The sequence below is a fragment of the Periplaneta americana genome, chromosome 7 (assembly GCF_040183065.1).
Source record: "Periplaneta americana isolate PAMFEO1 chromosome 7, P.americana_PAMFEO1_priV1, whole genome shotgun sequence".
Classification (NCBI taxonomy): Eukaryota; Metazoa; Arthropoda; class Insecta; order Blattodea; family Blattidae; genus Periplaneta; species Periplaneta americana.
Genome location: NC_091123.1, coordinates 163,278,273 through 163,290,523, shown reverse-complemented (window position 1 = coordinate 163,290,523; position 12,251 = coordinate 163,278,273). Strand labels below are relative to the sequence as shown.

General features: G+C 37.1%; 1 protein-coding gene across 7 annotated transcripts in view; it reads left to right on the top strand.

Annotated features, from left to right (window-relative positions):
- The window catches only part of tral (trailer hitch), a 42,843-nt gene extending 35,361 nt beyond the window's left edge, over positions 1 to 7,482 (top strand). For all 7 annotated transcript variants that reach the window (XM_069831755.1, XM_069831756.1, XM_069831754.1 and 4 more), the window contains exons 8-9: positions 2,899 to 3,161; positions 4,680 to 7,482. In XM_069831755.1, coding sequence (XP_069687856.1) covers positions 2,899 to 3,161; positions 4,680 to 4,687 — 271 coding nt within the window. In that variant the 3' untranslated portion in view covers positions 4,688 to 7,482. The remainder of the gene's footprint in view (positions 1 to 2,898; positions 3,162 to 4,679) is intronic.
- Positions 7,483 to 12,251: the final 4,769 nt, after the last annotated feature.

Sequence of the window (12,251 nt, the reverse complement as noted above, 5' to 3'; positions counted from 1 at the left end):
TTCATCACTGTAACAAGAACGAATGTCTAACGCTCAGCTTATACCGTTAAGAGGATTTATCGCTCGTGACAATTTTACCCATAATGCATGTGCGCTACCTATCGGATAATGCTATGAACTACTTGGCGCTTGAGCAAAAACGTCCGATGCAGACCTCTGCTGTTGGTTCTCTGTTTAAATTCAATTTCAGACTTCTAAAATTGTCTCCTCATAATGTGGTATATTTATTGCAATGTTAAATTCACTTAAAAAAAAAAAAACATTCATTTAAGGCTTTCTTTGACAATCTGTTTAGCACACTCTTTGTCCACTGTCTGATTGCAAATGGCACCACGAAGTTGTTTATCACATGTGGAAGTGGGTAAAGTTGCAGGAGAAGTTGCCATCACTTCAATGACAAACTTATTTTATGTGTTAGATGTGCTTAGTGAGCAGAGCATTGTTCTGGTGGAGAATCTTATCTGGTACAGCAATTTTCGTCCTCAATGGTCCTTGAACATCTGTATTTTGCAGTGACTGTAGTGTTCGTGAACTACATGATTGTAAATGGTGTCAGTTTTCTCAGTGAAGAAAGATGCATGGTTTTTCCTGCTCTTGTCTGAACTTCATCTTTTTTTGGGCTTGGGCTGGATAATTGTTTTCATTTGGCACTCGGGACTTTGATATCTGGACTATAATGTTGAAACCAGGATTCATCTTATGTGATCACTTTGTCTAGGAAAATAATATGGAAAAATACGACACATCCATTATAGCAAACTACAGCTCCAATGATGTTTTTAATGCAGATGAGAAACCAGAATAGAGGTATCGTGTGCTTAGCACGATCCTCCCCAGCTGTTATAGCTGGTATTCGCAACCGGATTTCGCTACCTATCGTAGCTCCCCAAGTGCATCACAATGCTGGGTGGGCACTGGTCCCATACACTGACCGAAATTTCATGAGAAAATTTCTTCCCCATGAGGACTCGAACCAGCACGCATTCCGTAACGTGAGTCCTAGGCTGGATGCCTTAGACCGCGACGCCACGGCGCGGGACGGTTTCCTGTATATGACGTTCAAATTTTTTTTGCCCCTAGAAAATCATATTAACGAGATTCTACTTTACTTTCTAGAATAGAGTGGTTGAATGTAATGTATTGACGAAATATCTTGAGCATTTAAAACTAGTGGTGAGAAAGATTGAAGTAATTGAAATCTTTCTTCAAAATCATCATCATATCCTTCACGTATTAGACCCTACAGGATCTGTTACGGTCTCATGCCAGCACTTTCGTGGTCTTCCCAATTTCCTCTTTCTTCTTGGTACATAAGTAAGAATCTGTTTAGGCCATCTAGTGTAATCCATCCTTTCGACATTTCCACTGAAGTCGATATTGTTGAACAAAATTAACTATAGGATCCATTTTGAGTTCCTGCAATATGTCCACATTTTTACGGTGTTCCAGCAAAGAGGATCCCGCTGTTCGTCTCATGAACCTCATTTCCACTGTCATCAGCCTTTGCTCATCAGCTTTTCTGATTGTCCATGCCTCGCTACCGTAAGTGAGGACCGGTCGAGCTAGTGTTTTGTATACCTTTAGCCTTGTATGTTTCTGAACATGGGAGGATTTGAAGACTGCGTTAATGACGCCAGTGATTTTTATAAATTTAGATATTTTGTTTGACATATCTTCATCAGTGATATAAGAGGTTATAACCTAAATAGTTAAATGATTAACACGTTCAATTAAAGTATTATTATAATAATCAATAGAGGAGCGTAGTGATTTATGAATCATTAAGATAACCCCAGCTCTTGCTCTTTCTTGTCTATTAACACCACTGTATAATTGAATATATTGTGAGCTTTATTAGTAACAACAATGTAATTTATTCGTCACAACAATAATTCCTTTCTACAATTCGCCTTAAACGCTCTCGTCAACAATTGGATTTTCACTCAACACAGTATTTGTTATAGCACTCCACCGACGACAATGACAATTTACTTGGACTAGTACGAACAACAATGAACTGTTAATCTTAACTAATATTTACAAAGCACTATTTACAAATCAGAACTATCAGTTCTCAGTTCACAGTTCTTCTATCTCAGTCACTCGAGTTCACAGTATCTCGAACCACAGACCTTCAGAGACAGTTCACTGTACTCGAACTCGGGTCCCTCCAACTGCGGCCACTGCACTCGAACTCAGGTCCCTCCAACTGCGGTCCACTGCACTCGAACTCAGGCCTTCGGATGCTGACGCAGATGCGGACGCACACTCAAGTCGAACTCCGGCTGGCTTGCTTGCTCTGGCTTACTCACTGACTGAATAACTGAAAAACTCTGTCGTTCCTTCGCGACCGTAATTTATAACCACAGCGACGTAGCCTCGAAAGTTCGAATTCGCGAGTCTTCCATTTCGACGGATTTCTCGGCCTCTCTAGGGAAGCAGAAGATGCGCGCGCAAACTCTCTCCACTCTCTCGCCGCGTTGGCCCTTTCCCCTCTACGCCGCGCGCCATCCCAAATTGCTGCGCGCGATTTTCTCTCCACTGCGCGACGTCACTCAATGTTCCGTGGAGCCTGTGCGATCTGCTTTCTTGCGGGATGCTGGTCGTGAGTTCGATTCTCACGTCGCTGTCACAATATATATATATATATATATATATATATATATATATATATATATATATAAATGATTATGTAAATTAGTATGCATTAAGTGTAGGGACACTTCAGCTTTATAAACTGTAAATCTAGAATATGTATGTGACTTAGGATTCCGAAGATACAAATTTGCCTTAGTTATTGCTTCTCAAAATATTGGTTTCCAGCTATGTGTATTTTGATATTTTTATACCTAGTGAGTGAAATGCTAATGTATTGTCATAAGCACTGTTTGATTGTAGCCGTTCCCAGCGGACAGACTGGAGGACAGAACGCAAATTGAACTCTGAGACTTTCGGTGTTGCATCTGCACGTCGTGGTGGTTACCGAGGAAGAGGTTACTATGGTAACCGTGGGATGGGAGGAGGTATGTATAGAGGTGGAAACTACAGAGGTGGCGGCTACAGAGGCCAGGGTGCGCAGAGAGGTGCAAGAACTAACAACCCAAGTGGAAATAGTGGAGGAACAACTGGGAATCCTCAACAGCGTGCTGTTACACAGCAAAGTAAGTACAACGAATAGTTGATTATTTGCGGAAATTTTGTTACCGTGTTTAACATGTTGAGAAGCTATTACTATTGTTTCAGTTTTGTAATTTATTGGTTTTTACTTCATACCTGGTCACAGTATAAGAAGAATCAGTAGGGACAACTCTTGTCGGCGCCTTTGATGTTGTTGGTACTAAATTCAAGCTCAGTAAGGTCTAGCTCTCAATGAATCCAACTATGTCGCTAGTATCAAACCACTATCAAAATATTAGACTAGACGTCATTTCGGAAGGCGGTTAGCTTCTATATGCACTGTAGCATTTCTGGTATGTGACGTCACAAGCTTGTACAGTAGAACCAATCAGAATCAGTCTATAACAAGCACTTCCTGAGTTCGTTTGTTCACGTGCGAGTGTTTCAATACATTGAATAAGTAAAACTAACATTTACTATGAGTATGTAAGGTAAATAAATGGAAGAAGAGACTAAAAACACAAGTATTACACAAGCAGGCGTGGAAAATAGTGTTTAAGGTGTATAATTATTATAAAAACGTTAATGAGCAGAATGCTGCCGGCCATCTTGATGCTGGCAGCAACGTTGCCAACGTGCAAGAAATGACTGCAGAAGCATGTGGTGTGGGATTGAGAAACGTGCAAAGAATATTGTTAGTGAAGGAAAGAGGGTTTGTTTGGTGTCATGCTTACAGTAATCAACGGCTAAGGTCATTATTGTCTTCTGATAATTTAAATTCTCTCCTGCGCTATTTGTATTGCACGTGCGTGAAGTACGATGTGGCAATGTTGTACGCTGCCTTGCTCTCTCTATCTGTCTCTCTCAACGCAAACTTTAGCAGACAACCCGCCTTCCGAATTGCCGTGACTCTAGTGAAATATTTATTTTATTGGTCAGTAATACGAATAATCTTGTATGTATATTATCTATCATTAATATTATGTCGCCACAGTCACGAAGCTTGTGTTTTGAGGGTGCTAGAAACAATAGACTGTGACGGTACTATTTTGCATTGCCTGTAATGAGGCGATATTAGTGATCCTAGTGGTGAGCAACTATCTAATGTTTGCATATTTACTACGTATTGAGCTTCGCGACTGTATATACTAGATTGTGATGTCGCCAGGAAGTCAAAATACTTACATCCATTGTTGACATTTATGTTTGCACTTCACCGCAACGGACGCTGTGATGTATTATGTTGTACTTGGATCAATTTTACCAACATAAGCCTCAGTGACTTGAACGTTAGCGTCAATTAGTGAATATTTTCATGATGATTGCATACGGAAGTAATTATTATTATGGTTATATTGCCATTCCTTTGCCTCATGTCTTTAAAATTGTTAAAAGATGTTTTCAGTTAACATTAAATTATGCCAGCCCTGTCATAGATGCCTCGTGCTTAATCTTTCCACTCGCACAATAAAGATGCACTTACCTCACAAGTACTATAAATAACTATTGTGTTAATTTAAATACTGCATAAATTAATTTACAATTAAACAAATGTTTTTCAGGTAAATAGGTAGTACTGCAGAGAGCTGACCCAGGAAAATTGCAAGGCAAGAAGCAGCCAATGTTCTACAGAACTGCCTCAAGAATTGTGGTTCACTATTGTTTGTATCCCTCGAGTGACTTAGAACATTAAGCCATCCCTTGCGCAGCATAGGGTTGTGTAACATGAACGAATGACGTTTATTTGCAACTTTGGAAGTATGATTTTTTTCTTTTATTTGTGGCAGCAAAAAAAAAAAAAGCTCCTGAAGAAAATGGACATGGCTTTATACAAGATTGATTTCTGTTTGTGCAGAAGTGGGTTATGGGGATTGTATCCAAATGGAAGATGAAGGAAATTTTCTTAATCATGGAGCTTGGATTTTGATCTGCTGGGAAGGGGAATAAAAATGCATGTAAAATGAGTAACACAGCTAAGGGAGATAATAAACCTTAAAGTAGCAGGGTTTATAGAGATGAGGGAATTTGCCACAATCAACTTTTAGTTGCTTTAATATGGTTTATTATTGGATGTTTCTGTTGACCTTGTGTAATTAAATTCTGGTGTCAGGTTCTTTTCCCCAGTAAGGGCTTCCGAGCCTTCTTTGAGAGACTGATGTATGAATGTGAGAAATATTCAAAGAAGTAATTAGTTGTTGAATTTTGATTGAACCTGGTAGTGGGTTGTCCCTTCCAGAGCTCAGGACTTTCCTTTTCTTTAGCTGTGCTACACGAGAGAAAGTCTAAGGTCCACAAAGTACGAAAATTGATATGAGTGTGGCATATTATTTTAGATACCAAGCAATTGCGGTTTTAATTTTCAGTAATAAAATAATTAAGAATGTAATAAATGCTCGTTAAGTTCAGGGAGTTTGTATAAAAATTGAACATTTTTCCCCCCAGTACTGATGATTTGGTTTGACATTTCGTTAGGTGCTACTCCACTTAGTGAAGTTTCGATTGGTATCTTGTAAAACATACAATAGTGAGTGGCTTAGAGTCGGAGCCAGTAAGGTAATTTAATTATTTATTGGCTTGAATGACGTAGTAGTAGCTGAAAGCTAGTACTATTAATGAAATATCAAAAATATACCTTTATTTTTTCTATTGCTTCGGTTAATAATCAAAGATACTACTGCTAGTTACAGGAATGGAAATTTAAATGGTAGCTACCATGGGGAAGGGGGGGAGGATTAATTTGCACTTTAAGTTTGTCAATCTTGAGTCTAAGTACAAGACGTTTGTGCAAAGTTGCGCACAATGTGATAAGAATGGTATGGTGCTCTGAAGCATCTGACAAGTTTTGTGCTTAATGAAACATCTGTATATGAATTTTTGTACACATTTGAAACTGATAAAACAGTTGAGATGAGAGAAAGAAATATATTAGCAGCACTTGATTTTCTTGTTTTGTTAACCCCCCTGTGGTACTGTGCCTGGTAGGTATATAAAGCAAGTGAAGGGAAGTTGTCTATGCATTTCCATGAGGTTTTTGAGGGGGAGGGAAGCAGAACCTTATTTATTTATTTTTTTCTTCAAAATAACTGCACTTTATGCTCGCAATTAACCCAGATAAGCCCAAAAATGTTTTTGTGATAAAAATACAGTAGCACATTTGTTACTCTCAAAAATCGGTTAAATGATGTTGAAATAAACTGAAACAAGGAACGTATATTTTCTAAAGCTAACACATACTACCAACATCATCGCACAACTTATAAAATGTCCCTAACACCAACAATGACATAATGTCCCTAACACCAACAATGACATAATATCCGAAGGCACTGCAACTGTCCTTAAAAAAGGACTGTGGGAAAATCTGGGTTAAGTTTTACTTAAGACTGTCGAGCATTTCGTAACTGCTGCGTAATATTGGTTGTATATAAAATCATTTGTCTTTCATTAGTACTCATTGGCCTCGTCACTAATTCAGAAACTTTTTATGCAGCTCCCAGATTAAGTTACAAAGGTGTCTACTACTAAGTGCTTCCTATCTTTAACATATTTACAAAAATACGATGATCATGGATTTCCATAGGACTTCCTCTCAATTAAATAGATGTGGTGGTTTTTTTGTCACAAGGCCTGCTGACTATAAGCTGCAATATATCAAATAGTACAATACTATTTTCTGCGAAGTTATTTTATAGCTTTAGCTCTGAAACTTGTGTGTTAGCAGAATGGTAGATATAACGAATTACATATGTGTATATAAAATGATGTTCATTTGTTTCCTAAGCAAGTTTCTATGCATACAAATCTGCCAATTTTGTTCTTGCCTATTACTCGTATGTTTTACTTTACATGTGCATAATGGAGCTTTGTCTTGACTGCAGCTTATACTCAGAATTGTCTGTAGATATATTTTTCGTTAAGTTAATAATGGAGGGAAGGGGAGTGTAGTTATTTATGAACGTATGGGACCAAAAGTCGAGCAGAATGGTGAATTCTTACTTAATTTGAACTGGTTCCTATGATATTTGCCATTGGATGTGAAAGTTCAACATCGAGAAAAATCTTATGTAAATCTTTATTTATAGCCTATATTAGATGGTATATGATCCCATAAAAATAAACATGTTGAATAAATAAGCAAGTTTTATGTTAAAATTTTGGACATATTAGATGTTTTAGCCCCTGAAGTGAGATTTAAGAGTCCTTGAATGAAATCTATTTCTTTGCCATGTTTATTTCTATGGGTATGAAAAGTAATTTAGCCCATTGTTCTTAATTTTGTAATCACCCAAAGCATTTCTCTTTTCAGTTTATCCATATGTAAGTGCTAATGTATTTATTTGAATATAAGTAACTTTTTTATCTGAATTTTGTTTCAAAACCCACTTTCAACCTGTGTTCTTTAAAGTGATGCAGTAATTGGGCTGCTGTTTCACTTCTTCCACTTCCCTCGACATAATGTTCTCCTTAGGATAAATTCACATAAGATTTTTTTTTTTTTTTTTTGCAACACGTTCTTGTTAATCCAGCCATTCCTTGTACAGAGGATTACTGTGCTGGATTACTGAGAGAATAAAATGTTTGTTATAAATTTAATTGTAGAGACAAGCATGGTAATAATAGCAAAAAAATAAAAATAAAAAACTGTTGCAGTTTCATTTACAATAATAAATTATATAAAGTACAGTGCAGTAATACATAATGAGGGGCAGTCAAATGAAAACAGGTCAAATGACAAAAAGTATGATAGAACATTTACTTCAAAACGGTTTATACATTTACGGTCTTACTAATAAAAACTCTATATACAGACGTTTAACTGTCTTATACAATGAGTAGCTCGTTTATAAGTCGTGTGTAAATTCCTTACTAATAATCACTACATACGTTGTGTATAACAGTATAACTGTTAACACAGCTATGTCATAGTTTCTTCATTACTTCATTACGAAAGGTAATAGAATATCTGAGATTCTCTATTGCATCCGGTAGAGCGCTCTAGTGTGCCGTGTTAAGAATCGATAGTACAACTGGCTCTGATCGATTACCACACTATATTTTGGTCAAAGAGTACAAGCTACAGCAATAATTTTCTACTTATTCTGTGCTCTTTGGTGTGTTCTTCTGTGGTTACAAGGCATCCATCATCATAAAATGACAGTTGATATGAACAGCTGTTAGAGGGGCAGCCATTTTTTCTCTATATACAACACTTAAACAAGGAGTTTCGTGTATATAACTACTGCAAAGCAATTCCCATTGTATAGTTACAGATTGTTTATACATTCATCGCTTATGCATGGTTTATTAGTAATGTTTTCTGTCTCAATGCTGCATAAGTCTCGTATAAAAACTATACACGGTTTATTAGTAAGACAAGATGATCAATCCCATTCTTAAAAAGCTTGTGGGCTGTCTACCGAACCAGTTGTTTATCCAGTCATACATGTCTTCGTCTGATGCAAAAAAAAGTCCATAAATGTCTTTTTTTTTTTTTTTCAACTCTCCAAAAAAAAAAAAAAATGAAAATCGCATGGGGAGAGGTCTGAGCTGTAGGGAGAGTGTTGCTTTGTTTCCAAACCAAATCTCTGAATCGTATTCCTCACGGAGTTGGCAGTATGTGGGCAGGCATTATCATGAAGGATAATGCTGTTCGATAACATTCCAGGGTGTTTTGACTTAATGGCACATCTGTTTCTGTAAAGTTTCTTCATAATGCTGTGCATTGATTGTGGCCCCATGCTCGAGAAATTCAACAAGTAGAGGACCTCTAGAATCTAAAAAGAATGTCAACATGACTTTACTGGAATTTGTGTGTATTGTTTTGGGATTTTTCGGTGGGGGAGAATCCATGGGTTTTCATTGTTGATACTGCTATTTGCTCTCTGGTTCACAATTCGTCCCCAGTGACAATATGAGACAGAAATGCATACTCTTCTTCATGGTATCATTGCAAGTGACTCAGTGAAGCAGCCATTGTTTTTTGTTCCTCTGTCAGCTGATATGAAACCCATTGTGCACAGATTTTTTGTTAATACAGGTGGTTTGTCGCAATGACTTGTACGGAACTGTGACTTATTCCCACCAAACAATTAAGTTTTTCCACAGTAATCCGTCGATTTCCCCTGTATAAGACCATCAATCTCAGCAGGAATGATGGTACGATGAGTGTGTCCTGGGCAAGCATTGTCTTGCAGTGACATGCGTCCCTCTTGGAATCTCTTGTGCCATTCCAGTACATGCAAATGTGATTGTAAACAGCAGACGTGTGACGATGGATTTCTTGTCCTACTCCTTCAGCAGTCAAAAATCTCACTACACCTTGCTGTTCTTCTTTACTTCTCTCCATTAAGGTATGGTCACACATCACTACTTTTGTACTGCAGCTGCAAAAGTTGCGTGTTATGTTCACACATAAGCCAAAAGTAGCGTGTTACATGCTACTTTTCATGCTGTGCAACCTGAGTGCTACAAAAGTTGCAACTGGAGGTTGCGAGTCTGTTCACACACAAGGTGCTACTTTTATAGCTGCAATCTAGCTGCAGCTTTCTATCTCAGTGTTGACTATTCAATATACATTTTGTGGTTATGTTCGCATTAGAGTTTCAGATTATAAAACTCACGTGATAGCTTATTTGTTAGTTGCTTTTCCGTCCTAACTAGTATTCAGAAATTGGCATTATTTTTTACTATAAAGCTATTAAAAATGCCTATATACTTAAATGTCAAGCAACAGCATATTCATGTAATGATTGTTGGTAACCCTCCTGTTTGAAACTATGCTATGGGGAAAAAAAATAATTATATCAGCAAATATACTCTACCTGTGTTGTACATTTAGTAACTTGAAAATAATTTATTTTAATAATAATAATAATAATAATAATAATAATAATAATTTATTTAACCTGGCAGAGTTAAGGCCATACAGCCTTCTCTAACACTCAACCAGGAGTAAAACTGCGTTACAAAAAACACTACAAAGTTACAAAGTACATTACACTTTTACACACAAAACTGAATAAGATAATAAAATGTAAACAAGTAAGTAGAAATCAGACATAATATATAACATACAGAAAGAAAGAAAAAACATAATAAAATGTGAACAGCAGGTCAAAATAAATGAGACATACAAAGTATAAAAAAATAAGACATAATAATAATAATAAAAATAAAAAAATAGTGCAGTACAAAGCATACAATGAATACAATAAGAATTTTCAGTGGAAGATGATGTGAGGAATAAAAATGTAAATGTTTTATTTTAAATTGGGTTGGTTTGAGAATGGGGGGAGGGGGAAAGGAGGGAATACATTCTGCATAGTTTAACTTTTTTTGCCACCAGGTGCGCTGCTAAATGCATGGAGTAATTAGTTTTTTTCTTTTTGCCACTTGGTGTGCTGCTAGATATAATAAGTTCGCTTCCAAATAAGAGATGGCAACAAGATCAATTTCTACATTAGTGCCTCTAGCGTGTGAGATGGGAAACACATTAAGTTACGCATCCTATTATATATTTATCCATGGCCACACTGTGAATGCTGAATATTACAGATCAATTGTGATGTACCATCTACGTCATACAATTTAGAGGACACGTCCAGCACTGCTGGACAATGCCGTAATCCTCCATGATAACACAACAGCCCACACTGCAGCTCCTGTAAAGAACCTTTTGCAGCGGTGGGGTGGGAGATTTTGGAACATCCTCCCTACTCGCCTGATCTCAGTATCTACAATGCCGGACTGCCTACATAGTCTCTATGCTGATGACACTGTCATATTTATCAGACATTTTAATATTCATGCAGCTTGTGTCAACATGCAAAATGCCTTAAATATATTAACACAATGATCAACGAAATGGAGGTTAAAAGTAAATGGCGAAAAATCTCAATTGATGGTCTTTACTAAACGTTTTCCCAGGATTATAGACCAACTGAGTATTCAAAATCAAATAATACCTTTTACCACATCAGTTAAATATCCTGGAGTACTTCTAGACAAATGTTTATCTTACAGGCATCACATTCAAAACATAAGAGACAAAGCATTTCAAAGATACATGGCACTCTATACACTTTACTGAAATCAGAAGTAAACACTGAAATACTAAAACAATTGTCTTTAGAGACAATTAATATTAGATACCCTCCACAAAACTGGCTTCATTTATACACCGACGGATCCTTGATCTCCAGAGAACACGGTGCTGGTGCAGGTGTTACGTGCTGTCTCTTCTCACTTTATAGATCTCTTGGATATGGAACAACAAGTTTTGATGGAGAAATCATTGCAATAAGTGAAAGTCTCAGGAATCTTCTATGCCACATCAGTAAATTTAAAAATGCAGTTATATTGTCAGACTTCAAAGCAGCTATTCTATCAATAGTCTCTAAACACACACCTTCATCTCAAACAGCAGAAATAACTAAAATGTTCTCTCAATTAATATCACTCAATAAAAGAATTGTATTCCAATGGATACCATCCCATTGTGGAATCCTGGGAAACGAGAATGCGGATGCTTTAGCAAAGAAGGTCAGCACTGCTACTTACAGACCTGTTACTAAATCTACGTATTACTCTGTGAAAAGATTTATTAACTCTACATACTTAGACTTCAACAAACAAAATTTGATAACACAATCCCAAGGGAAAAAATGGAACTCTCTGCATCAAAATCCACAGTTAATTCCCGATTTACCACGAAAATCGTCTGTAGCTGCATTTAGATTGGCAACAGGCCATGATTGTTTGCCAAACACCTGCATAGAATTGGAATATATCAGTCCCCTAACTGTCCATTGTGCAACTCAAACCAAGAAATGGATTCGGAACACTTCAAAATCTGTGCTTCAGTGGCTGGTCATGATAATATCTTTGAAAAATATTGGAGTGCAAGAGGTCAAATGACTTTATTGTCAAATGCCTGGCATTAGAAAACAACAATAACTCTATCCACTTTTCAAAAGTCTGACTTCAAGGAAAGCAAAAGTCCTGCTGTATACATCAGTTATCAGATCATACATCCACTACTGCTGTGAGATATGGGGCCAAGCTCATCCTCGCCACCTGAAGAGTCTGGAAGGAATTCAAAGAGCGTCTGCAGAACAATCACTGGTGCACACTAC